At 47.1% G+C, this 26,300-nt stretch overlaps 1 protein-coding gene across 4 annotated transcripts; it reads right to left on the bottom strand.

Moving 5' to 3' along the window:
• Nucleotides 1–1,517: 1,517 nt before the first annotated feature.
• LOC119436557 (fibrous sheath CABYR-binding protein) lies at nt 1,518–25,314 on the bottom strand. 4 transcript variants are annotated; one of them, XM_037703435.2, is made up of 10 exons: nt 25,205–25,314; nt 20,450–20,641; nt 18,438–18,493; nt 17,689–17,840; nt 16,477–16,704; nt 10,035–10,262; nt 7,383–7,725; nt 3,494–3,527; nt 2,693–2,817; nt 1,518–1,648 (listed from the first exon to the last, which is right to left on the bottom strand). In XM_037703435.2, the coding sequence occupies exons 2-10, from the start codon at nt 20,597–20,599 to the stop codon at nt 1,588–1,590; spliced, it is 1,377 nt and encodes a 458-aa protein (XP_037559363.1). In that variant the 5' UTR covers nt 20,600–20,641; nt 25,205–25,314; the 3' UTR covers nt 1,518–1,587. The 4 variants fall into 4 exon arrangements, with proteins under 4 accessions (XP_037559363.1, XP_037559364.1, XP_049514513.1 ...); XM_037703436.2 differs by having other exon boundaries at nt 17,689–17,810; XM_049658556.1 differs by lacking the exon at nt 16,477–16,704.
• Between the last annotated feature and the right edge of the window lie 986 nt (nt 25,315–26,300).

Genomic DNA, 26,300 nt, shown 5'->3' with positions numbered 1-26,300 from the left:
AGTACTTGATAGATTTCCAAGGAACAGCACGCTCATTTTTTTTTCCTTTTCCTTCCCCTTTGCTCCATTGTTACACGTTCAAAATTGAGAACAGGTCAGGTCAGCAAACAAAGTTCACTGTTCAGCAGCAGCGCAATTATACCTTTACATCAACTATTTGTAATATCTTCAACTGTTCTTACCCGTAAATCAAGTAGTGAGCTATAAATACTTTTGTTCGCTGTTTGTGCTGCCAAATTGATCCGATGATGCCGTATTTGTTGTCATTGGTGTCGAGCAGGCGCACCACCTTTCAGGGAAGCTGTAGGCATGTATCGGTTCCCTTTTGGATTGGCTTCTTACGCAGATGTTAATGAGGCTGCAACAGCTTTGTCTTTCTGGATGCATACGGCGCTTTCCTATAAATCGAGCAATGAACTGTAAATACATTTCTTGCTGTTTTCGTGCTGCAAGAGGCCTCACGTACAGCGCCTCCTGTTTCAGCGTTTCACTGCAGCTAAGACGCGTGCTGCTACACACGTTTGCATGGCCTCTAGCTATCTGTCCAGTCCTTCTTCTCTACTAGCGTGACGGCCTTTTGCTTTGGTACTCCATGAAAGCAGCATTATTGACATGCACATCAGCCTCGACACTGAGTTGCACAGGACCACTTCCCGGGGGTGCATATAAATGTGATAAACCAAGCTAGCAGCACTTTTGTGTCAACTTACGTTAACCTAAAAGCTGTCCAGTGGATGTTTAAATAGAGTCAAACACGCGGACTTTATGCTCAGTAGCTGCCGCTCGTATGCCTCTGGCATGCTGTCCCTGGTTAGTAGCAGTTGTCAGTGATTCCTGTCGTGATCTGGGCACTGCATGTCATGGTTACAAGCACGTACATAATACATCCCAGAGCGAGGCTGCAAACATCCGCACTCCATACTGACATTGGATGCCAGGTGGAGGAGTCACGGCTGTTACGGCTCTAAAGTCTGGGCCAGCAGGCACCAGCCATGGCTGAAGTGTTCCAAGCCTTCTACCTACAGGCACGATGCTGCAATGGTTAAGAGCAGTTCACGACAGCAATCCCCGGACAACTATGTCATACCATAAACCATTGCGTAGCTATTTCCAAGCAAGAATTATCAAGCACTCCTCGTGACTTAGTCCAGTCGAACCCGGATACAATGAATACCTTCGTTGCAAAAAATGTGCGCTATATTAGAAGTTGAGTTAGGTAAGTTTAAGTATAGTGTAAACCAGATACTCGCACTCTAAATATAAGTTCGTCTAGCTATTGACGATTAAAGCCTCGTACCACTGAGGGCCACAGTTGCAGGTTTGATAACTTATTGGTCATACTCATCGCTGGAGGCTTCAATTTCCAGAAGTTATCGCACCTCTCCAGCAATTGCCTCATCAGAGACGCTCTCCGATCGGCATCTGCGCCATCGTCAGCCGCAGCACTGATCCAACGCCAGCCCAAAACTGAGTTGAAAATCCTCCCGCGAGTATTGACAGTAAAATCAAACTTGGGAACGCAGAAGACAAGTCTTTATTTTAGAAATAGAAGTTAAAAAACACAAAAGGTCGTCGGCGTGGAAGAGGTCACAGACCAGCGGCGGAGATCGGGAAGCGTCCCTGCTTGCCCACCTTGGGGATCAGAATCCTGAGGGAAGACAATGCACACGTTAAAACATGACCAAGGCCGACAAGTTGAGTATGTGCACTGAATGAAAGCATTTGAGGCCTGCCCCTCTTCACCATCCCCCTCCCCCGCCCCTTAAAAAAGCGCATCCGGATCTTCAGGCAATGCGTCATGTCTCACAGGTTCATTTCTAATATCGCGGAGCGTAACATTAGCGTAGAGGATTCGGATCCTTTTGCGCGGTATTGAACCGAAACACCGCACTAATTGCACAGTCACAGCGCAGCTAATCTACAGCTTGCTTTGAGCGCATTAACATTGCCTACAGCTTGTGCCAATACCGGAGCAAGAAAGCTTGCGTGTGCGATCCGATTCTTTACACGACTGCGAAGGAGTTTTATGCTCGTTATAAAATGCCAACATTTAATGTTAAAATCCTGCAAGTCCGAACCTCGCAGTAGCCCCATTGAATGCTATGTTCGTGTATTTGCGACTTGTGCGCGTGTGAAACAATAAGAGAGTTATAGCTCCGCCAGATGCGTCCACGCAGTTGTGTCTCTGCTGGTTCAGTGTCCGTCCGGCCTTTTGTGTTCGCATATTTCACATGCAATGCAGCATCAGTATACGCTAAGTACGGTATCCCGCTTGAGCGTCCTACAGCATCAATTGCAGTCTCCTGGACACCGTTATGCGTCACGAGATTCTCGTCATCGATAGGCACCATATGCTCGCCGACCAAACGCAAACTCCCACTCGTTTTGCTCAAGTGCATCGCCATTTGGTGCAAATGCAAGTTCGTCCTGTTAATAAGGGCAACAGTAGTTTCCGTGGACAACGCACAACGCAAACAGCAGCGAGATCACCACGCTCCTGTTTCGACCTCAAGAATATAGCTTGAAAAAGAAAAGGGACTCGTTGGGTTACAACGGCACGAGAACATTTAGAAAAAACGTTTAGTCGGAGATAAACGGTCAATACCAGTGATACATATCGATTTGAAACTGAAATGACCTCAGTCCAGCGACAGCAGAAACATGTTAAGCTACAAAAAACTAGCGCACTCACAGGCCTTTGCGAATCGCACGGTCCTCTCGCCTCTTCCAGATGTCCATGCGCCTGCGGATCGGCAGGTGGTCGAAGTCCAGCGAGGACTCTTCGTCCTCGGACTCTGCCTCGGTTTCCGTCTGCGACTGTGCAGTAGAGTGGCAACAAAAGGAGACGGTATACAGGAGACTCATAGAAAACTAAAAGGCTGCCTCGTTCAATAGAATAAGGCTAGCACATCGCTACCTGTCTATGTTATTAGCAATGTTATACGGAATATTACCACACAAATAGGATACAGAAAACAAAGTATATGTGTGTGACAAACGCTCTCTCTCTCTCTCTCTCTATATATATATATATATATATATATATATATATATATATATATATTGACAGATGAATTAGCCACGGAATGTCGTTTGCTGAACGCCAAAAAAAAGAAACAAGAACATTTCACCAACAGCAAGGGTGACATGCAGGGCCAATCAAAGTGACCCGAATCCGCGTCCCTGCACTTCTACACTGGCTGAACTTATTTGCTTTGTCACCACTCATCAATTTGGATGCGTTACGACGCCGATTGACCATCTCCTTTCCATGAAATCTTACTCGCTGAATACATGTGTATAGTCCGGTGCCGCATAGCTGCAGCCAGCGCGAGATTGCACTTTATTTTTGGAGAGTCGCGACCACAGCATGCAAGTGGCGGGGGTTAACCAGGCTTAAGACATGCTTATTAAACATTTAAATTTCCCGTCGGCTGGTGCTGTGTAACCAAATAACCTTTCTTGAGAAAGACACACGGTGTCAAAAACTTACCTGCAATTTCGGAGCAAATTGTGCAGCGTTGAGCCTGCAAGGAATAAATAGTATATGACTCAATTGAGCAGCACTGTGCATAAGGTTCGCATAACGCCTGCCGCTTGGTAAACATCGTTCGGTGAAACTAAAAATGAACAATCGCATGACAGAACGACGCGTGAGTGTGATAGCATGTGCTCCACAGGTTTCAGTATGGGATTGCATATCGACGTGTGGCGTTGTTGGCTGGAGTCAGCCGAGGCTTACGCGAAGCTGAAGCGCCAGAATGGCAAACAAGCGCGAGATATTTCAGTGTTGCGACTGAACGACGGGCAGCAAGCGCGCGGAAGTGCCGTCCGTCGCCCCCTCGTTCCGGCCCTAGCGCCTATCCACAACAGCTCGATATTAGCAAATGGGGAGAGTACAGACTGGCAGGCGTGCATGAGAAGCCACAAAATGTTTGCGGACAGCACAGCAATTACAAGAAACGACCATCGACGAAAACGGGCATAGCTAACTATGGGGTTTACTTCGCAAATAGCCACAATCTGGCTATTGCCTCGGCACAGCCGGAAATCAAATCAGCAGGCTGGTTGGCACAACAGCAGAACGTCGAAGCCACTGAGTCATTGCTGTGGCTGAAAACACGCAGTGAAAGGTTATTATAAATTGCAGCCACTGAACAAACTGAGAGTAAGTGTTTTGTTTGCGCGGACGGCCAAATCACAGTTCGTAGCTTGTTTAGCGAACTACAGTTAACTCCGAACGGCAGTTGTACCATGTAAAAGAACCAAAAGCTTACGACACCGAATTGCGTGTGAAAGGAGGGTACATCGGCTCGCTGACACAATATTTGAAACACTTGAAAATCTGCCTGTTAAATTTTAGATGTCATTAAGGCTACCCGGTTTCGATGAAGATGAGATGCAGGCCTGGATGTTGCTCTTCACGGTGTCAACGAATTGACCACGCGTGGGCGAGGTGGTTGGTATACGTGTTTAGCAACTTTCGCTCATATGCCTAGGAGCGAACTCAGGCACTATGATCAAACTGAGGCACACTCCAGGGGCAGACCTGTCGCCTACGCTCTTTAATGTGGCAATGATGCCACTTCGTCAGCGACGACTTTGTGCCATTTCCCACTTGCACCATGCGATCTATGCGGACATCACCCTCAGGACCACCACATGGTCGGTAGGGGAACAACAAGACACCCTATAGGAAGCGGTTGATGTCGTTCACAAGTATGTAACAGCCAGCGTCCGGACTCCAGTATGCCCCTGAAAAATCAGCTCATGCTCCTTTGACACAAACCCGCTAGCATGACGGAGGACATGATGATGGAGCATGATGGAGCGCGTTCCGGAGCGCCCACGCTCCAGCGCAAGACGCGCTTTACCGGGATGCACCGTCAACAGTTCGCGATTACGGCGCCGCCATTACTGACCACGCCAATAAAAAAAAAAAAAAAAGGTGGGGTCAGTGAAGTGTCGACGCTAAACAAGACGAGGTCCACGTACATGGTTATTCAAATGGATCGATGTCTAAGTGTTCATTATATATTTCTAATCGCTCTTTTTGTATCTTTTTCATGCTGATTATTCACTCATTTAGTATCGTATTCGTATCGTATTTCACGCGCAATTACGGTTGCCTTGTCTTCTTTAGCTTCGACATTTGTTTGAAAGGTCAGGTGGGCCGATCCCGGAGATCCCGGTGCAATGTGGTTATTTTCGACTATATTGACGCTAATTACGCCCATACATTAATTTTACCTACTCAACGACTAATTATTCCTTCATGTTGGCACCGCCGAAGCCCCTTACAGACACCATTGCATCGCACGAGCCCTGCTTATACGATGCGAATTCGCCCCTTTTCCCAAAAGTGTGGCGTACGGCGACTTTGCCTCAGCATGTCTATATCAACGGCGGTGCACCCTTTACTGGGGTATAGTGCAATGCATTTTTTTTTTGCTATATTGGCACTAATTACGCCTGTACCATTAATTTTACCGACTATGCGACTAATTCTAGCTTCTTTGTCTCGTTGAGACCTACATTTATGTACTTTTTGCGCCCTTACGACGCTCTGGAGGCGCAAAAGAGCTCTTTTTTTTTTCTGTAAATGGTTACAAGGTACCCAGATCCCAGATGCGACAAACCCGTGTAATGGCAGCTAAGAAGACTGTCTTCAAATAGGTTCTATTACACTGGTGGCGAAATTGCAAACAAACACCTACCTTCACCTAAGCATCTATCATGCCATACAACCCACCCTCTACTCCCACAAGTGTCCGCAAGCTGGGGAGAGTATTCCTCGCTGTACCATACCATTTGGGCTTGCTCAACTCTCCCAATCTTCCCCGAATCACAAACCCCGCCCCCGAACAGTAGGAGTCTGTTCTGTCCAGCTCAAACACGCGTGACCAGCAGCAGCTGGTTTGGCGGGAGGGGCACGCGGCGGTAGCCGTCGTGGTTTGAGGCGATCACTGGCGCGACTCGGAAGCAAGGAGAGCCAGAAGCGCTCGTCACTCGCGTCTGTTCATTTTTGTTAATAAATGTTTTATCCTCGACCTCCTGGGAAACCAAAGTGAACGTGGTTATAAAAGGGCGAACCCATATAGAGGATATAAAGGTGACAAGTGCACTGCTAGAGCTGGACACTACACGTTCAGCAATGCATCTTTATAGATTTAGTCCACAAATGTGTTGCTCTGGTATCACAAAGATTTGGCATGTCTTTCACAGATACTTCGTTATTTTGCTAGAAGCGACGTAACTTGCATGGCGCAATATAATGTTGGTCACTGACCTACGCAATGCTGAGGACATATGGCATCTGATAGCCTTCGGGTTGCAGACACGTCGAGGATCCATGCATACGTGGCGCTATATACAGTGCGCTGCAGCTCGCCACATAGGAGGTGGAGGATAATCTTTAACAAAAATGGAGACGCGAGTGACGAGATCATCTGATTCTCTTTGCTTCCGTGTCGTGCCAGTGAAGGGACCCCTAAGACCAGAGCCTGTGGCCCGCAGTGCGAAAAACTATAAGCCTGTGGACTTGCAAGCGCATTGTGACATTTAAGAAAGAACGACTTTTTGCGCAAACGGTGCTAAGCGCTCAGCGAGTGCAGCTCGTAACTGAAAACGACTTGGCGCAGAGTCTTCCACTTGCTCGCGCCACTAATTGCATTTAGCCATGTTCGAAATCTACTGTTTTTTCTTTTCTAAATTATAAATTTTTAAAAATCGCCTATCGCAGGTATCATTATATTAGTCCTCGAGCTTGATTACTCGAAAAGGCAGACATTATTTGCACGAGAAGTGGAAATGACAATTGACTAATTAACAAAATGTCACTAATTACGTTCCTGGCTAATTACTTTATTACATATATTGCAATTTCCAAATTTTAGCCGACGAGTTCGCAAGGCGGTTCACTTGGAACGAATTCTAGGGATGACCCTAGTTTCGTGATATTATTTCCCGAAGTTTGCAACTAAATACATTGACGGTCCAGTTACTTTTGTGCTTCAATGCACATAACGGCGTTTTTTTTTTTTTTTTTAAGAATTGAGTGTTACAACAGCGTACTTTTACCGCAAGTTTGAGGGCGCAAATCTCATAAACCGGTGCCATCCTTGGAAATCGTTCTAACTGGATATGTCTTGCCAACCCACCGGCTACAATTCGTAAATTGCAGTATGTGCCGTAGAGTAACCAGTTAAAAACGTAGTGAAATTTTGTTATTTAGTCAATTATATATTTCTATTTATTGTGCGAGTAATGTCCGCCTCTTCGAGCAAACGAGTTCGAGAATTAGAATTGTGCTACCTGCCACGAATATTTTTTTTTAATTCTGTATATGTAGTCTAACAGCAAACGGTGCGGTGCAAACTCACGACTTCTTGGTGAATAGCTCCCCAAAGTCTTCCTTCTTGTACTTGTCGGGTTGATTCTGGGCGCCCTCGATGCTCATGAGGTCCTCAGCCAGCGTGTAGGTGTCGTGGCAGCCTTCGGACAACACCGCGGCGCCACGCAGCTGCCCAATCTTCTCAAGGAACTGGTTGGCCACGGAGCCCTTGGCCATGACGGGTGGAGCCGCTTCAGCGCCCACCGAACGCGAGTTGGGCACCTCGGCCGACACGGTCGCCGCCTTGCGGCGTGCTCCCAGCTGGTTTCGCTGGGACAACGGGGGTGGCATCGGCCGACTCTCGGCTGGCGGAGGCGCGAGCTTCTCGGGGCCTGCGATCCGCATGGTTGCACAACAGGCCATGTCGCCAAGTGTGCTCAAATAAGTCGTTTTTGTTGCGGCAATGAAGCAATTACGGCAAGATTTTCCGCACGCACACTTAGCGTGGACACTCTTCATGTGACCGTCCCTTAATTCATGCCTTAAAGGGCAAAGCTAAATCAGTTTTAGAGTGGTAAATTATTCCTCCAAAATTCCATTTTTCATTCATTTGGCGGAAAGAGGTTGACTACTATTGGAGGCCAAACTTCCTTTTGTTACCTCAGGAGTGGTTTTTCACGACGTCTCCGCAGACTTACGTTTCCCCGAAACGTACTACGTCATTGCCCGACATTTTCTCAATACGGGACAGCATATCGAGGTGGCGGCATCTGTACTATGTATGCCGCCACAGATGCGTCGGTCATGGCTCTGTTTACGGAAACTACGCAAGGAAACAAACGCTATATACCTAAATATCCTCGCCGCAACAAATGTACGCCGTCAAGCGCATTATTCGTTTAATAAACCTCATTGATTTATTTCTCCTGCGTTAAAACGACTACAGCTTTCCCTGGTTCTTTCTCGCCACAACGCACGTATTGTGGCGCGAGACTGCGTCTGCAAGCTTATAGTGGACGCTACGGTGCGCAGCCATGGGCGGACGCTTCAGGCCGGTTTTCTCGCTGAAATCCGCTGCGCGTCTCTTGTCAAGGTGCGCCCAAACATATTCTTCCATGGGCAATACGCAATTGAATGCCATTGTAGCTACAAACATATTTGTGACTATACTTTCACTGTTTCTATGGCAATCAGCGGCCGCTGCATCTGCGGTAACCTGCTTTGGTTCAGAAATCGCACAGTCCTCTTTTTTTTTTTTTTTTTTCCACGTCTAAACCTTGACGCCATCCTTACAAAAATAGAGAGTAAGCTTAAATAGTTTTTCAAAGGAGCTTTTATTGGAGCATGTATAAACGCAATAACGATTCTTTAAAACGATGGCAACGTTTTTTCTTTTTTTTTTATATAGAGCAGTGCTTTAGTGGGAGGTCATCTCAACATGTTCTCGTATTTAAGGCCACGAAGGAGAAATTATCGAAACTTGCGGGCTTAACTCTAGTATTTTAAAATTCATCGCAGTCCTTCCATACACAATTAACTAGAGCGGAGCGGTCGCTGTAAAGATTCATGACTTCACGGCCGGCTATAGTGAGGGAACGTTATGCAGAGGCGTCGCTAGCGGTCTTTCGTTTTTTTGTTTTTCACAACTTACCAAACCTCTTGTCACGGTGAGAGTGGATGTTTTGCTATTGCAAAAGCGTAATTAAGTAATGCCACCTTATTCATTTTTAGTCCCCCTTTAAGCCCAACAATTGCGCTACACTAGATACGCGGCACGGATAAGAATAAAGGGAAAGGTTCGAAAAGACGGCACAAACGCTGGGTCCCCGATACAGCCTCTGTGCCGTTAACACGCGGACAAATGTTGAGCTTTTGACGGGCTCGCGCGAGCTTCCTGTTCCACGCGAGAAAGCTGCATAAGCCACAGCTAAACACCTCGCGTGCTTTCAGACTGTGCTGTATATTATGCAGAAAGCGTCACCCCACGCGTCACCAACGCGCTGCCTCTCGCAATCTTCCGATTAGCGAGGCAGTCGCGCCACACTTCGCTACGTTTGCAACGTGCTGCCCGAGGCAGATTGTCCGTGCCATCCAATATATCGCGAAATGAAAACGCGTATAGATCTGCGCTCAAATTTCGCATTAGGGGGTATCGTAATCATCTGTGCATTTTTTTAGACGATTTTCTACCGTTCCAAATATAACATATGTTCCTTCGCTTTCGGGTAACAACAATATATGTACAGTGCGCGCCAAATAAAAAAATTAAAAAAAAAACATGTATGTAGGACTGCATATTGTTCTTGACTTTTTATGCGACTTTAAAAGCGTAATCACTTTTTGTTTTGTTTTTGTATGCAGCTGCAGCTTGCCGGTTGCTCTCGCTCTAGAAATATCGAGCCTGTGTCGTTACACTAAGCTGCAAAATAACTTTATGTTCGTCAAATGCACTGGAAGCTAAGTCTTGAGCTGTGCTACCGCAGGAATTAGCGCGATGTAGAGTATCGGAATCAGTATGGTGTATGGCCCCCTTAATACGATACTGTGTCCGTACTTCCAAGTTTCCAAGGCCGGCACGTGTAACCCTGTGGGAATAGAGACTCACTTTCATAACCACAGGCTCGTGAGATGGGACGGATATAGCATTATGTTGATAAACACCACTTCATCTTTTTGCATTCACTTCGCGAAATGGACTTACTCGAAAAGGGAGACAGTTGCCTTTGCGCCGAAATCTGCGGCCTGTTGCGCGTTTGGTATGGAGACTTGGGCCGCACGGGCAGGTCTTCGATAATGATAACCTCAGCCGTGCTCGTTGCCTTGTCTTCTTTGAGCGAGATGTCGCTCATCTCGGGGTGAAGGACCGCGGATTCGGCCAGCGACTGCTCGGAAATCCGGAAGTGCGGCTCCGACGAGTCAGGAAGCATATCTGCAGAAAGTTCGGTTGACAGGCTGTTATGACCATGACAGCAAGTGCACGGATCACTCCAGTTTCTGGCAAGCAACGGTATATGGATACCAGAGGATATTGTTATTGTTGTTGCTGTTATTGTTATTGTTCGTGGTGGTGGTGGTGGTGGTAGTGTTGCGAGAGCAACTATATAGACTCCCCAGGCTAATTTCCGTCGTCGTCGTAACCATCGGCGTCACAGTGATGTTTCGTATAAAGTCCAAGTGCGATGAGTTCACATCGCGCGCCGTATTTTGTAGATGCGAGGTAAAGCATGCGAGGGTGAGCCGAGAAGGATGGTGGCTTGTGGCGGCGGCGTCTTCTTGCGCGCGCGCGCAAAGGGGGGGAGGTAACCTTTAGTCTAAGCGCGGTAACCTCTAGTCTCCAAAACAAACGCGGGGCCGCGTTTGTAAAAACATGCTGCCTGCAGGCAGCACTTTTTTTTACATTTTACGAATCTAATATTAGCGCGCTTGGCGTGTTTCTATTTTTTATTTCTCTCAGTCTGAATATTAAAAACGGTGAAGAGGCTACGATCATCGAGGACGAATTTACTTGTGAAAAACGCCCTAGAAGTGTCTTGCGCAGAAAGCTGGGAGCCACCATGTACCTGGAAGCGTATACCGCCGACAGCGTCGCGGTACGGTTTCAAAAAGATCGACTCACTGCAAGGGTTCTTTCATGTAAAATAACTCGACAAGGGCGATGATTGCACAAGTAAATTGTTTTCTACGTTGAGAAAGCGATACTTGAGAACGGCGGTTCAGGGTTTCAGCGAAATACAATTCACGAGCGAAGAAGCCTTATATAAACGCCCTCGGAATTCAAGTAAGCGATCACTTGTTCCATTTCTTCATATGTACCAGACGCATATAGAGACAGTTCCTTCGTAAACAGGGTGATGATTTCTTTGGAGCCACTAATAGTATCCACGGCGCGGTAATTAAAGGGGCGTCCACGTTAGCGGCACGGCAACTCGCCGCACGCCGTTTGCGGTACGCGGAACGCCGACCGACGGTGGTCTTGCTGGCAAACGGCGAGATCTCCCTGCTGCACAGATTTCCCTGCGAGATATCCACAGCGACGTGGCCATTCAGCGACAGAGGAGTGGCCGGCTACGCTATGGCTTCGTCGGCAGCCTCACCGCCGCTGATCGCTATGGCAACTCCACGGCCGGTATTTTGTAGCGATGACTTTCCGACGCTAATGCCTTTTCGCGCTTGGTCAGTGGTCAGAGCGACGGTCCGCTCACGTTATCAACGGGATCAGCCGGTCGTGAGCGGTGGATGATAAGACTAGTATAGAATAAGGCATAAGACATCGCTACAAACTACCAGTCCAGAATTCGTCACATGTGCTGGCAACACTGTCCAAACAACGAAAGATGACTACGACATCGCGGTTTTCGGCGGCTTTTTCGTTTGGTGCTGTGCTCAAGTTTATGGCGTAGAATCGAGGTGTTTCGTCGAAGCCGAAAGGGTCCTTGTTGCCGATTACTCTATTTTTATCGGTCTCAAGGATTTCAGCGACGAAACCACAGAAATCATTGCACTGTGCGTGCAAACATCCGACCTGCCTAGCGAGCGCCCTTTTTTAAAGACAAATAGCCTTTCAAGTGAGCCGGAGGTTTAAAAATGGAAGTGTTTGTGCGTAGCGGGCCTCCGAAAGATGCAAGCACTTGTTCGCGGCGTTGCTCCACTGCTACTGGTACGATACTTAACTGATTTCGAACTTCATAGGCAACTACTGTGTCTCGTGTTGCAGTATATCACATAGCATCACACAGTATATAGTCCACTTGAACGTCTCAAGACTATACCATTTTTGAGATAATCTTCAAAGTGTCCGACGAAATGCATTGGTGTTCGTAACTTTTTTTTTTTTCGTTGCTTGAACTCGACCCTCGCGTTACATTCAAATAACAGCAATTGTCTATGATTTTGACGACAATAATGTTGACTTACTTTGGACCCGCTTTAAGGACATTTTAAGAAAATGCATTGAAGCACGAAAGTAACTGGAACACCAATGCATTTCATTGACGAACTTGCTAGCTAGCTGCAATTCGTAGATTAAAATATGGTCCATAAAATAAGAAATTTAAATGTTATGTAGCGTAATTATGTTAATTATTCAATTAAACATTTTGATTTCTCATAGAAGTAATAGCCGCCTCATCGAGTAAATTAGATCAAGGGTTAGAATTGTGCTATCTGCCACATCATTTTTTAAACAGTTGGTGCAACTAAAAAAAAACTGTATAGGCAGTAACGTCTGTCGTGCTTTCAGAAGGTAAATATGGATATTGTGCACTGATAAAACAATTTGAAACACCAGCAACATATTTAAAACACATAAAGAGAAAGCAATGGTCTACACGCCGGGAGTAAAGAAGTCGTCGATCCAGAGCGAAGTGTTTCGAACAAACCACGATAGTTTCAGTCACCTTTTCCCCAATGTACAAGTTTCCTATTCATGTAGCTCTCCGTTGAGCGTTGTCTGATACTTTCGGGAAACGATTAATTGCTGTCTTTCCACAGCGATGACAAGCGTAAGCGCACACAGCAAAATTCTTCCGACATTTTTTTTTTTTTTTCGGGCTTGTGCGTGGCGCGGCGCGGCGATTTGAGAACTACCAAGCAACGTTGCAGCGCACGCTGTAATGAGCACCTGTGGCTCAGCCAAGGTCGCCCTCGAGAATACGACTTTTCTGGTTCACTTCGAATCTGACGGCGCTTCCGAACGAACCACCGACGCTCTTAAGCCACAATGCTTTGTTACCGTTGTTGCCGCTTTACCCTATCCTTGAAATAATTTCACACAAAAGAAAATATGCTGGTATTTGCGGCGCCACCGGATGCGATGCGAGCATGGCCGAGCCGCAGTTCGCCGGGCGCCGTCCGTATAGCCGTGCACTGAAACTGAAATTGGCTTGTATCAGAACTATCATTGCTGCTAAACGTTTGACCGTGGACATTTGCGAGTTTTTGCCGGTACAATTAACATTGCGTGTCACTTTACTCTAGCGGACATTTGCCAGAAATAGAAGCTGCTTAGCCAAAAAAAAAAAATAATAATAAATGTGTCGCCGGTCGCATCAACGCGCTGGTGCAGCGTCGATGCGGTGTTTCTGCAGTATACACGAAGTGTTCACCGTTTATGTTCGGTGTGAGATTGCATGATTAGCAATGACACTTGCTGCCTTTTCATTCTGCCACCAGGCGCTGTCAAAGGCGCGCCCCGCTGGAAACTCAGTCGCATTAATTTACGCCGGCTGGTACTGTATAATATTACTCTTAGTGAATAAAATGCACACGGAAGCTTTGTCCGAGAAGCTGTAGAAAGATTAGTTGAAGCGGCGTGCGATCGCGCCTCAAGAAAAGTAGAAAATTACCTATCAAGAAAGGGGTCATGCACGAAGACACAATCTCTCCAATGCTATACCCTGCATGCTTAGAAGTATTCAAATTATTAGACTGGGAAGGCTTAGGAGTGAGGATCAACGGCGAACAAACATCTCAGCAACATTCGGTTTGCAGATGACATTGTCCTATCCAGCAACAATGGGGCGAATTACAACAAATGACTGAGGACCTTAACAGAGAAAGTGTAAGAGTAGAGTTGAATATTAATGTGCAGAAGACAAAGGTAATGTGCAATAGACTGGCAAGAGAACAAGAATTCATGATCGACAGTCAGCCTCTAGAATGTGCAGAAGTACATTCATCTAGGTCAATTACACACAGGGAACCCTGATCATAGGAAGGAAATTTACAGAATAAAAATGGGTTGGAGTGCATACGACAGGCATTACCAAATCCTCACTGGGAGCTTACCACTGTCATTAAAAAGAAAAGTGTACAATCATTGCATTCTACCGGTGCTAACATATATGGGGCAGGAACTTCGATAACGAAAAAGCTCGAGAACAATTTAAGGACCGCGCGAAGATCGATGGAACGAAAAATGTTAGGCGTAACGCTAAGAGACCGGAGCTACAGCGGTGTCAATCAGAGAGCAAACGGGAATTAGCCAAAATTCTAGCTGGGCAGGCCATGTAATGCGTAGGGCAGATAACCGGTGGACCGTTAGAGTTACAGAATGGGTACCAAGGGAAGCGCGGTCGAGGCCAGCAGAAAACTAGGTGGGGTGATGAAATCGGGAATTTGGCAGGTGCAAGTTGGAATCAGATAACGCAAGACAGGGGTAATTGGAGATCGCAGGGAGAGACCTTCGTCCTGCAGTGCTCATAAATATGAGAAGATAATGATGATGCTGATGATAATATAAGCTATATGACAGCAAAGAACGTTAAACGCAAAGTCCGAGAGGCTGAGAATCTTTTGATGGCGGCAATGGAAAAGAAACCGGCTATGATGTAACTACCTTAGAGGTGAAAGCGAAATCAGGAAAGAAAAAATTTATGATAACTCAAAGGGAGGCTACTTACTTTTCGAAGCAACGTCAGGATGCCTTAGAACGCGCAGTTACAAAGTGAGGTACACCAAGAAGAAGAAGCATGTGCTTGCTGCTCTAAATCAAGGGAAACAATGGAACGTGTTTTATTAGAATGAAGATATCTACCCTGCCGTTGGTTTAAGCTCCGCGGGCCTCCTTGAAGCCCTTGGGTTCAGGGATTGCAGGAGGAAAGTAAATATGGCCGCAACAGAGATCAGTAAAAGGCGGTGGGAGGTTTGGTGGCAGAAAAGTCTTCTTCTTTCTGGGGTTTTACGTGCCAAAACCAGTTCTGATTATGAGGCACGCCGTAATGGAGGGCTCCGGGCTAATTTTGACCACCTGGGGTTCTTTAACGTGCAATACAACGCAAACACACGGGCGTTTTTGCATTCCACCTCCATCGAAATGCGGCCGCCGCGGCCGGGATTCGATCCCGCGACCTCGTGCTCAGCAGCGCAACGCCTTAGCTGACTGAGCCACCCCGGCGGGTGGCTCAGTCAGCTACTCAGAAAAGTAGGGAGACCACAAACAACGAAGGCGTACAAAAACAAAGTTCCCAATAATGGTTCAGAAAGCTTGATGCTGGAAATCTTTGTCTATAATAAAATAATAAGATAGTTAAGACATTAGGCAAAATCAGAAAAAGATCTTGGTGGCGCAACCAACCACCACGTTTCAAAGGGAACGTTCATAACATCGATCCCATCCATGCATCCCTCCGTTTCCTCCACATTCTGCAAGTGCACTTGACTTGCTTTTACGATGTGTCATGTCGGCCTTCTTCGGAGCATTTGCCACGATGTCAACTAAATGTCGCTCGCGGTGCCCACCTGTGCTGCCATTTCTACCCACAACTCGGGCCGCCACTGGCGAAGCGTTTGTGTTGAACCACAGTCTGGAGCTTCGAATGTCCTACCGCTTGGCCTCTTTCAAAGAAGTACCGAAATACACGACTCCGTGCACTTTGCACGGCTGTACCGTGGGCGAATGTACAGGTTTTGTCTATAGTTCCTGTGAAAAGCAGTATTCACATCCTTCAATCTATACACAGTTGTTTTGACCCGCCGTGATGGCTTAGCGGCTATGCATGGCGTTGCGCTTCTAAGCCCGAGGTCGCGGGATCAAATCTTGGCAGTGGCGGTAGCATTATATCGATGGGGGCGAAATGCAGAAACACCCGTGTGCCGTGCATTGGGCGCATGTTAAAGATACTCAGTTGGTAAATACTATTCCCGTAGTCCTACACTACGGCGTGCCTCAATCATATCGTTATTTTTGCACGTAAAACCCCATAATTAAAAAAAAGAAATACTTGTTTTGCTAGTCGGAGTATTTCAAAGTGTTCTTTAGTCAATTTTGTCTTAGGAGTAATTTCAAAGAATTGCACAGTGGGAGGAAGAATTGGGGTGTCGCCACCTGGGCTTAATTGTCTAACGGCCGAACTTAACGATGTGCGCTGACACGGCCAATCAGAAAACAGCGATATACTCTACAGTTGCACAAATCCGTTTGGCGAGGCACGATTGCGCTTGCTACGTGTACGTCACCGCACGCGTAGCAAAAGTCTGGAGATAAGTTGGATGAATACCGTTGTGAGTTATATGGCACGTGCTTGGGAGACGATGGAAGCGTCTACTTTCCTCGCGCGTCAGCGACTACAGTCCACCGTAAACGCTTTGACTGGATGAAATATAAGACACGTGCACATCCCCCCCCCCCCCCCCCCCTCTCGTACCGTTCCCGGCCTCCGTGGACAGGTCGGGGTCTTGGAGGGGTAGCGCGTCAAGTACGAGAGGCGCCGGCTCCTCCTCCATGTGAGTGCTCAGTTCCTCGGGGCTGCGCTCCTGCGGGTGCTCCATCTCAAGCTGCGCCTCGAGCTCGGGCTCCTCCGGGATCGTGGCCAAGGGTTTGGACGAGGGTGACTGCTGTCCCATCGTGTCGTCGCCCTCCGACAAACTCAGGTCTGCGATGCCGGTGGAAGGTATTGCTCTCAAAGCGCCCGTATATATGATACATCATGGCAGGAGGGAAGCGCGAACGATAAGCGGCGAGGAAACGCGCGAACGCAACCAAAGCGCATGTAGCGCCTGGAACTTCGTCGAATCGAGTTGTTTCTCACGCTAAATGAGCCTAGCACACGTACTTGCTGTCTAAGAGGGAAGCGCAAACGATAAACGGCGAGAAAACGCGCGAACGCAACCAAAGCGCATGTGGCGCCTGGAACTTCCTCGAATCGAGTTGTTTCTAGCGTTAAATTAGCCTAACACCACGTACTTGCTGTCTAATATATAGTACACCTGTTATCGCACGTTTATGCATGATCCGCTTGTTCGGTACAAATTTTACAACTGCAGAGAATGATGTACCGATGAAGAATAACTAAACGAACACTGACGCCCCTTGCTCTGTCCTGTGAACCTTCCGCAGGAAAGGGCAGGTATAGAAGAAAGTACGCGGTCACATCAGAGGGTATAATTGCAGTATCTGAAGTGTTGCTTCTGTAGCACTGAAATCAGATATTCCGTGCATTCCACAACTGTCAATCACTCACGCCTAACTCAACTCGTTATAAAAACTAAACCAATCCAGTGTGTTGCTATTTTGTATGCGCGTGCGTGCGTGCTTGCGGAAAATGCATTCCGTCCAATTAATACTTTCAAGGCGGAGGCGAGCGAACCAAAGTTGCCCTGTGAATTTTTTTTCCCCCTGGTTTCTATATAGCGGTCTGCTGACTTTTCCTTTCAAACTGCGAACGTTTGCAGCGCTTCTTAGAAGCTTATAAGATAGGAAGCAAATAGAAAAAATACGTCTCTGGCACTAGACGGCCCGCATTTGCATCTGCATGGCTTGATGGTAGCACACGGCAACGGTATGCGCCTGCCACCCTCCATGTGGAAGGCATCTTTCACACGAAAGAGCACAAGCTCCGTATAATGTGCCGACCTACCCAACGGGTCAGCTGTGATGGTGTGTTTCGGGGAGAGGGAGACATCCGAGAGTCCTGGAATGAGGACGCCATCGCCTGGAGGGAAGTCCTTGTCCAGGTCGCCGTCCAGGAGACTGTCCTCGCTGGCAGGGAGCGTGTCAGAACACACACATCTATTCACTGTCAAGCACCTATTCGTGACGGGTTGAGCTCACTGGTATCTTTGAATAATAACAACAATAGAAAAAAAGAACAATTATGGCCTTAGTTTCCTAACAGAGGTGGCGAAAGCGTCGCCATGTTCTGGAACGCAGAGGAAACAGGAAGTACAAGATGCACACTTATCTTTACGTAACAACGGAACATTCCTCTACATCCCGCACCATTTCTTGGTAGGTATTTCTCATAACCTTTTAGTTATGGGGCATTTTGTTATTTAAAGGATATAGATAAGTCCCAGCAGAACCTCACAGTGCAGGGGGTGCGTCGCTCTATGAAAGACTTTATATTGTAAATTTATCAGAGCAGCACATCACCACCTCCGTGTAGTATTTGACACGACTGCTTATTACTTACACATTACGTAACGCACCTTATGTCGGGCATTTCCATATTTTCAAGTATAACGACATCTTAACGGCATCTAACAACCAATCAATTTTGGCCCCTTTACAGCTATGTTACATCTGACCGTGCTCAAAGCTCGAGTTCATCCCTAGTGCCGAACATATTAGCTCGCTCATATACAAATGACTGAAATGTCAACTTACTCTAGAGACAGTCCAGACTTTTCAGATGGCACATCCACGAAAGGACCCGAACTTTTCTGTAAATAAAGCCATGGAGCAAGACTTAGAGAACCATACGGGCGCGCGACATCTTCAGATGATGCAGGCACTAGCGAGTTTTTGCCGGTACACGTATACGCCTTGCTGTTACCGTTTTAGTACAGAGTTTCAGCCGCCAATGCTAGCTTTCACATGGCCGCATCACCGTATTTATGAGGAACTTACGCTAAATTTGTTCGTATACGGCGAAACGGGGGATGTGCAAAGCAGAGGAGATTGCTGCATAACCTAAGAGCGTTTATAAGTAAACATGAAATGCGAAGGAAGAACGGCAACGAAAGGACAAGCGTTTGTCCGTCCTTTCGTCCCCATTTTTTTTCTTAGTGCTTTAACTTTACGAGTTGCTGCTTGGTTAAAAATAGAAAAGAAAAGCTTGTCAACCAAAGTCGACGCGAAAGAAGACAACGTTGACGTACACGCACGTAAAAAATAGAAAAAAAAAGCGAAAAACACGGCATGAAAAAACTAGCCAGCTCTCAAACCTTTAATTGCTTAGCAGCTTCATTCAGAATATGTTACTCTTAATGGCACGGGACGCCCATGATCGATGAGAATGTTCAGTGTGATGGCAATCTTATAAGGCGTTATTGTTATGACATATCGTATCTTTGATTATGCTGAGCTAACAGTCATTTCCCGCTTTCCTGAATGCGTAATTGTACGAGCGGAGAATTGGGCTCGCCGGTATATGCAGCACTGTTAGAACTAAAGCGCGAGGCTTTCTAGAAATAGGGGACTCACGGAGGCATCGCCATGTTTTAAGACTTCCTAATGAGACGTAAAATGTGATTCGTCAGTTTTAAATCTCATTTATGTCGTCGTGTGCTTGCGCTGTAGCTTCATCGTAGTCATGACAAAGTGTCTAGTTTACCTTTTATTTCGTTTTTTAAAAGTGAGTCCCTGAGATAGCTAGAGGAGAAGATTGCAGTTGCAGGCTGTCCGCGTAACGCAGACGGGGCTCACAAATATTTTACTTGGGATGAGTGAATACGGGTCGTTTAAGCTAACATATTATGCCCGTCCTTAATGAGAAAAAAACAAAAACAAAAAAACAAACACGACTTAAGGAATAAAAGATCGCAGAGGAGTAGTTTCATGACGCTTTCGTACAATGAAGTGTCAAGAGCGCAAGGAAGTTTACAGAAGTTCCTGAAAAGATTGGAGCAAAGGTCTCACAATCTGGCAATTGGCCCCCCTGAGACATCGGAGCTTCGGAGAACTTTCCTACACGCCGTAGTGCGACCGGCGAAGGTTCGATAACGGAAAGATAACAGTTTCCGATTTTGAAAAAAAGCCCTTCGTGTAATAGCTAGGTCGCAAATACACTCTATAGATATGATACTTTTTACTCTCTGACCTCATTCGGTGTCCGATGTTGTTGCTACAAAATCAAGGACTAGCACGCAAAGAAAGTATTGAATCGACGTCCCCTCTGTATACGCGTGAGGAACCGTGACTTTGCAACGTCATAACTTACGACGGTGACGTGCGCTGTAACTGAATCATGCAGGAAGTGGCGAAAAACTTTCCGTCTTCAAACACATTTTGCAGAAATTTGAGCAGTTCGTCCATACCCACCTCCTTACACTCAGACGCTATGTTTCGATTTCTTTTTTCGCTGACCCATCAAACTCAAAAGGGTGCTAAAGAACTAGGAATATCATGCTTCCTATCATACTCCCCTCATGATGCGAACTAGTCGATGTATTATAATGTGGCATTCTTCCGGTAAATACATGACATGATATAACCGCAGACCAAGCCCTCAGCAGGTCAGGCAATGTCATCTTAGTGAGCGAGGGTCTTGAACAGCTGAGAGGTACACATGTATCTTTCATCAGCCGAAAAAATCTCTAATCTCAGCTTCCTTGATTGTTCCGGCCACGAGACCGGAACAACCAAGCGAAGACGCGTCGTCAAAGGGCAGCGCGTACCGCGGCGGCCGTGTAGTTTGAGCGCGCCACCGTGACCGAGACGTCGATGTCGCACTCCAGGCTGGAATTTTGGGCGGCCACCCGTGCCGACTCTTGAGCGATGTCGCCATCCGCCTCGTCATGCCAGTCAGCCTCGTTCCAGGTGGCCATTTTGCCTCGATGCTCCTACGGCGGCAGGAATCGGGGGAATGCCTGCGCACGATGTCACGCAGCACTCTTAATCTCCGCATGGCCGTATCGGCGCGCGGCTGCCCTTGAGGCACCTCCATAATGTTGGAAGTCAAAGATGCGTCTATCGGGGGACTGTAAGTGACACCCTTTATAAATGCTGGAAAAGACGTCGCAATAACAACGACAAGTACATAGCTTTAATTGATCATCATCATTATCAGCCCATCTTTATGACCACTGAAGGACGAATGCCTCTCCCTACGATCTCCAATTACCCCTGTCTTGCGCTAGTTGATTCAAACTTTCGTCTGCAAACTTACTGATTTCATCACCCTACCTAGTTTTCCGCCGTCCTCGACTGCGCTTCCCTTCCCTGGCACCCATTTTGTAACTCTAATGGTATGTAACTCTAATGGTAATCGACCCTACGCATTCCATAGGTTGCCAGCTCCATTATTTTCTCTTAATATCGACTAGAATATCCGCTATCCCCGTTCGCTCTCTGATTCACGCTCTCTCCCTGTCTCTTTACGTTACGCCTAACGTTGTTCGTTCATTCGCTCTTTGCGCGGTCCTTAATTGTTCTCAAGCTTCTTTGGTAACTTCCGAGTTACTGCCCCATATGTTAGCACCGGTAGAAGTCAATGATTGTATACTTTTCAACGACAGTGGTAAGCTCCCAGTCAGGATTTGGTAATGACTTTTTTTTTTGGGGGGGGGGGGGGTACCTTCTGACACCTCCTGGTACTTGAAGGTACCAGGAGGTATCAGAAGGTACCTCCTGGTACACCGTTTTCAAGTACCTCCTGGTACTTGAAAACGGCGTCCGCGGTACATGCTTTGCTAGATGTATAGGCGAGAGTGACGCGCGGTATATGCTTTACGAGATGTAGAGATTGACAACTGCATTTAAATGTGCTAGAGCTGTTCGTTACAAGAGGAGTCGGCAAATTGTGATAGCTAACTATCAGTCTTATGGTAATTAGCTCAGTTGGCGGAGCTATACTGCTCCGAAAAGGCGTTGGTTCGATCCTTGGACCAAGACGAATTCTTCAACTACGAAACTATACAGGGCGAGGTTTTTTTTTTTTTTTTTTTAGTTTTCCTTTTTGGCTGCACCAGATTGTAAAAATTGCCTGTGGCAGATAGAACAACTCTAACCCTTAATCTAAATTGCTCGATGAGGCGACCATTACTTCCACGAGAAATCAAAATTCTTAATTGATCAATACTTACCCAACATACCCAACATACTTACGCTAATTGCATTTTTGCTTAACTTAAGGCACATAATTTAAACTACGATTTGTAGCTAGTGATTCTGCAACGCATATCGACTTAGAACGAATTCTGAGGGCTGCGCCAATTTCGTGATATTAATTTCCAATGTGTCCGACGAAATGCATAGGCGTTCCAGCTACTTTTGTGCTTCAATGCATAGAACAGCGTTTTCAAAACAAGAGTAAGTGGAACAACAATGCATTTTTACCGCAAGTTGGACAGCACATATCTCGACACCGGTGCCATCCTCAGAATTATTTCCAAGTGGATACGCCTTGCGAATTCACCGGCTACAATTCGTAGATTGAAATATGTGCCGTAAAGTAATTAACTAAAAGGTTACTTACCATAATTATGTTAATTATTCCATTAATCATTTTGATTTCTCGTATAAGTAATGGCCACCTCATCGACAAATTTCTATCAAGAGTTAGAATTATGCTATCTGCCACAGGCAATGTTTAAATATTTGGTGCACCTAAAAAAAAAAAAAAAAACACCATGTATTATAGCTTTGCGAGCAAACCCGCAGGTTCCCTTTTTGGGCGGTATGCTACTTTCAAGTAGATGCCAATGGTATCGTTCATGAATTTTTGTGCACGTTGCCGATTTGTTAAACTAGTTTGTGAATTCGAGCCCCGATTTATTTTAGGTCCCCGCGCTAATTGTCCAAATAATCCGCCTCATCGAGTAGACCAGCTCATGGACTAGAATTGTGCTATCTGCCACAGGCAATCTTAAAATTTTGAAAGCGTTCGCTTAAACACCCGGTATAACTCGCCGGCGCTAAACGATTCACGCAACACGGAACACCATTCGCGTGTTCGCGTTTGGGGTTAACTGTCGAAAATGCACGTGAATTCGGATTATAGTAGCCCGTAGCACGCCAGCATGTACAGACCCGATCAATAGCTCAAAAACCAGTAGTGCCGCACAACAATAACTTATTCGCAGCCTGGGCATGCTGGCTGAAATCAAGTGATACAGCCTACGTGGTCGTGTTCGACCAATACAATGTATTGCAGCAATTGCACATTGCGTAGCTGTGCACGCTAGAACATTTTTTTTTTTTTTTTGCTGATGCAGTCGTACCCAAACTTTTACTCGCGGCTGAACATTGTTCCTGAAGCAAAAACCTTTTGGCCAGTTCTGCTTCGAAGTACGCTACTGCGAAAGAGGTTATTCGGTGAAACCACCTCGCTTTTGCTTGAAAGCGTGATAACGATCGGACAGCTCTTCGCGGGATGGTGCTAACAATAACTGAATGTTTTGGCACGTAAAACCACAGAAAAGAAGAAGTAACTGAATGGGAACTAAATCGCCACTATCTGCACATTTTTAAAGCTTCCTACACCACAGCGCTACGTCATGAAAATGTGGTGGCGTTGTCATCGGAAGTGACTTTCGGACGGTAGGCACTCCGCCGCCGCGCCTACCTGAGCTGGGTTTCGCGGGTGCGGTTCTGTGTGTGCGGTCCTAATTCCATGGTTTTACACAAAGGAAACGCAGTATGCCGAGCTGCGTTGCGCCGAAAAACGCAAGAGACTGAAGTTTTCATAGGTTTCCTGTTCATTAAAACCGTCGCAAGCAATGGCCCGCCGCGCTAAAAAGCGAAATTTGGGTTTCGATACCAGATTATTTATTATGCGCCAAACGTTTCTTAACGGTTATTCTTCTTTGTTATTTTGCGTGGCGTGCCTTAGCCAACAAGGGTACTCAGGGTCGTTAATTAATAGCGTGTCATTACAATTTCTTACCACACTTTGGGAAACCTAGATTAGGATGAGCCTTGGATGTAGATCGAGTAGCACACTCATCTCAAAACATGTCACATTCAAATTAATTTTCATCTCTAGAAATTGAACCACCTGCAGGGTAGGTAGTCTATCACACGTTCACATACGCAGGCAGCACGGTCACAGCTGCGTTAATTGCTTAAGTGCCGATGTCATAAACTCTTAAACGCACCTAAACATGTTCATGAATTTCCGCGCACGAAATAAAATGTACAGAGTTGGTGCAGAGTTGGAGCGATTTGACGGCCGCGGTCAACAGCTCAGATTAGCGGGCCTTTGCACAGCCGGCGTCGCCGTATAGGGCCGGTACCCAGACGAGGCGATCGCTTCTACCGACGCTCACGGCGATAAATCGGCTACAGTTTTTCACATGAAAACGTAGTTACTAGAAAAAAAATGCCTAATTTATGCATTTTTCGTAAAGCCGCGCCCAGTACTAAACCACTGGCGCGATCGCGAGCAACAATCCGACGGTATTTCGTCTCGCAGACGGAAACCAAGCGCCGGCCGTCTCAGCGATGCGGCTCGGCTGACTTGCAAGTACTACGTTTCGTTTGCTATTCGCACTAACGAGACCGACAAAATCAATTCATTTAAGCCCACGTTAATCGCGTTGTCAAAAATAAGCGCACTATGATGAGCTGCAGGTCGGATCGCAAGCGCTATCGGCCGTCACTGCGGCGGTCAGCGAGCTAGGCCTACCGTCTCGTTCGGCCGTATTCCTGATGGGGGCGAAATGCAAGAACGTGCACTGGGTGCACATTAAAGAGCCTCACGTAGTCAAAATTAATCCGGAGCCCGCACTATCGCGTGCTTCATGAAATGGAATCGTGATTTCAGAACCCCCACCACATAAAAAAAAAAAAAAAAAAAAGAGGAAGAGCGGCATCTTCGCGTGCAAGCGGCGGCGGCGAACGTGGACGGAGCATAGCGGCGTCGCTATAGGGCCTAAAATATATCGACGGTGCCTACCGCTGTTTACAAACACGGTGTAGGCGTATAGCATACCAGTTAAAAACAAAGGAAAAGTTGGGCGTCCGAGCGAGGACTTAATAAACGGAATAGCAAACTGACCTCGTCTGGATTCATGCTCAGAGGAAGTAGAGTGTTTAAGTATAATAATGGTTTGTAAGACGTACAGCGTTTCAGAAATAGTCTGGTTACAAAGACAATATCAGCCGTTAGGTAACTCGTTCGAATAAATAGCAACAGACAAACCTTGCCAAAAGCCAGCGTTTCGACGAGAGGACACGCCTTTCGAAACGACGGCACCTCACCTCCAGCCATGTTATTTACCCTCCTTCCCCTGCCGATTCGATTAGCCAAGTTTTAGACACACAGCACGTAGCGTTCCATTGGAAGGTAAGAAGACCGTTAAAGCGAAAAATTCCGTCGCTTACCAGCTGGTGCGCTGAGCGCCTACCGTCGCTGCGCACGTTTGACTCGAGTCAAGCCACGGCCTGCCAAACCGCAAGCGTACGCGACGGCAAATCGGCGGGGCGCTTACCAATTAGGGCCTGCGGACGACCTCGCCGAGCGACTGTCTTCTGCGGAAACCCCACGCGACTGTGCGCCTCGAACGACGGCACGCGAGCCGCACGAGCACCGCACCACACTTCTTCTACCTCTCCGTTTGCCCTGTCGTTATGGCCGGTGGCTTAAAGAAGGATCTAAAAAGAAGAAGAAGAGAAACGGAAGCGAATGAACAAAGCCTGTTTCTCGGGTTAGGTTACAGGTCACTGCCCGTGTTAACAGAAAATGGGAAAAAATTCACCGACGATTATGATACTCCCTAGTGCGAATTTTGAGCGCAGCTATTTAAGTGTTTTGGATTCGCGATATATTGTGGCAAACTATTTGATTCTGAACGACAGGGTCCTCTCGGCGGCGGCGGCAAGCCTCTGCTCGGGCCTCAGGCAACTCGCTTAGCAGCAGCAGTAGACGAAGCATGTCCACCGGTTGCGTCGCTCATTGTTCGGAAAGAAAGCGTGAACACGGAAGCGCGTTTCTCTAGCGGCGACGGCGCAGATGATGTAGCGCATGCGCAGTGGGTCCGAAGCCCACGCCAGCGCTTTGTTTCCATATGTGGTATCGCTGGACGCGCTCGCCGCATGCCTGGTCGCCGCCGTTGCAAAAAGTCTCGTGCAGCACTCCGCTTTCCTCCTCATGCTTCCGCTGCACCCTCCCCCTCGCGCTTTCCTCGCTATCGCCGTCTTTCATCTCCCGCTGCGCTCTGCATTCGCTTTTTCATCCTTCGCTGTGCTCGTTCGCTCGGTTACGCCGCGGGACGCCGACGCTCAACGCAGGAACGGGCGCCTAAAGCCGCAGATATACTCCGACGTATATAACGCGCGCGCGTCGAGCTCCGCGATGTCACAGTGGCGAACAACCGGCGTTTATATTGCAATGACACGACGCAATCGGCGCGTCTGGCGGGGTCGGGCGCGTTCCAACGTTGCTGGCGCGTGAATAGCTCCGTTCATATTTTTCGCCCGCCGCGCCGAGCCCATAGAATATACCGTATGCACTCGATTAAGGGCCGCTCCCCCCCACTTGGCAGTCCAAATTTTGAAGAAAAAAAAAAAAAGATCTCGCCAGCAAAC

Source organism: Dermacentor silvarum, chromosome 1 (assembly GCF_013339745.2).
Source record: "Dermacentor silvarum isolate Dsil-2018 chromosome 1, BIME_Dsil_1.4, whole genome shotgun sequence".
NCBI classification, from domain to species: Eukaryota; Metazoa; Arthropoda; class Arachnida; order Ixodida; family Ixodidae; genus Dermacentor; species Dermacentor silvarum.
Note: the sequence above shows the minus strand (reverse complement) of the source record. Positions and strands in the feature narration are given on the sequence as shown.

Excerpts from the sequence above, each read along its gene's own strand:
- LOC119436557 (XM_037703435.2), bottom strand. The coding sequence starts at position 20,599 with ATGGCCACCTGGAACGAGGCTGACTGGCATGACGAGGCGGATGGCGAC. Across the intron at positions 18,494-20,449 it reads CAAACTACACGGCCGCCGCG|AAAAGTTCGGGTCCTTTCGT; the intron begins GTACGCGCTGCC and ends CTTTATTTACAG. Across the intron at positions 16,705-17,688 it reads CATCACAGCTGACCCGTTGG|ACCTGAGTTTGTCGGAGGGC; the intron begins GTAGGTCGGCAC and ends CCGGCATCGCAG.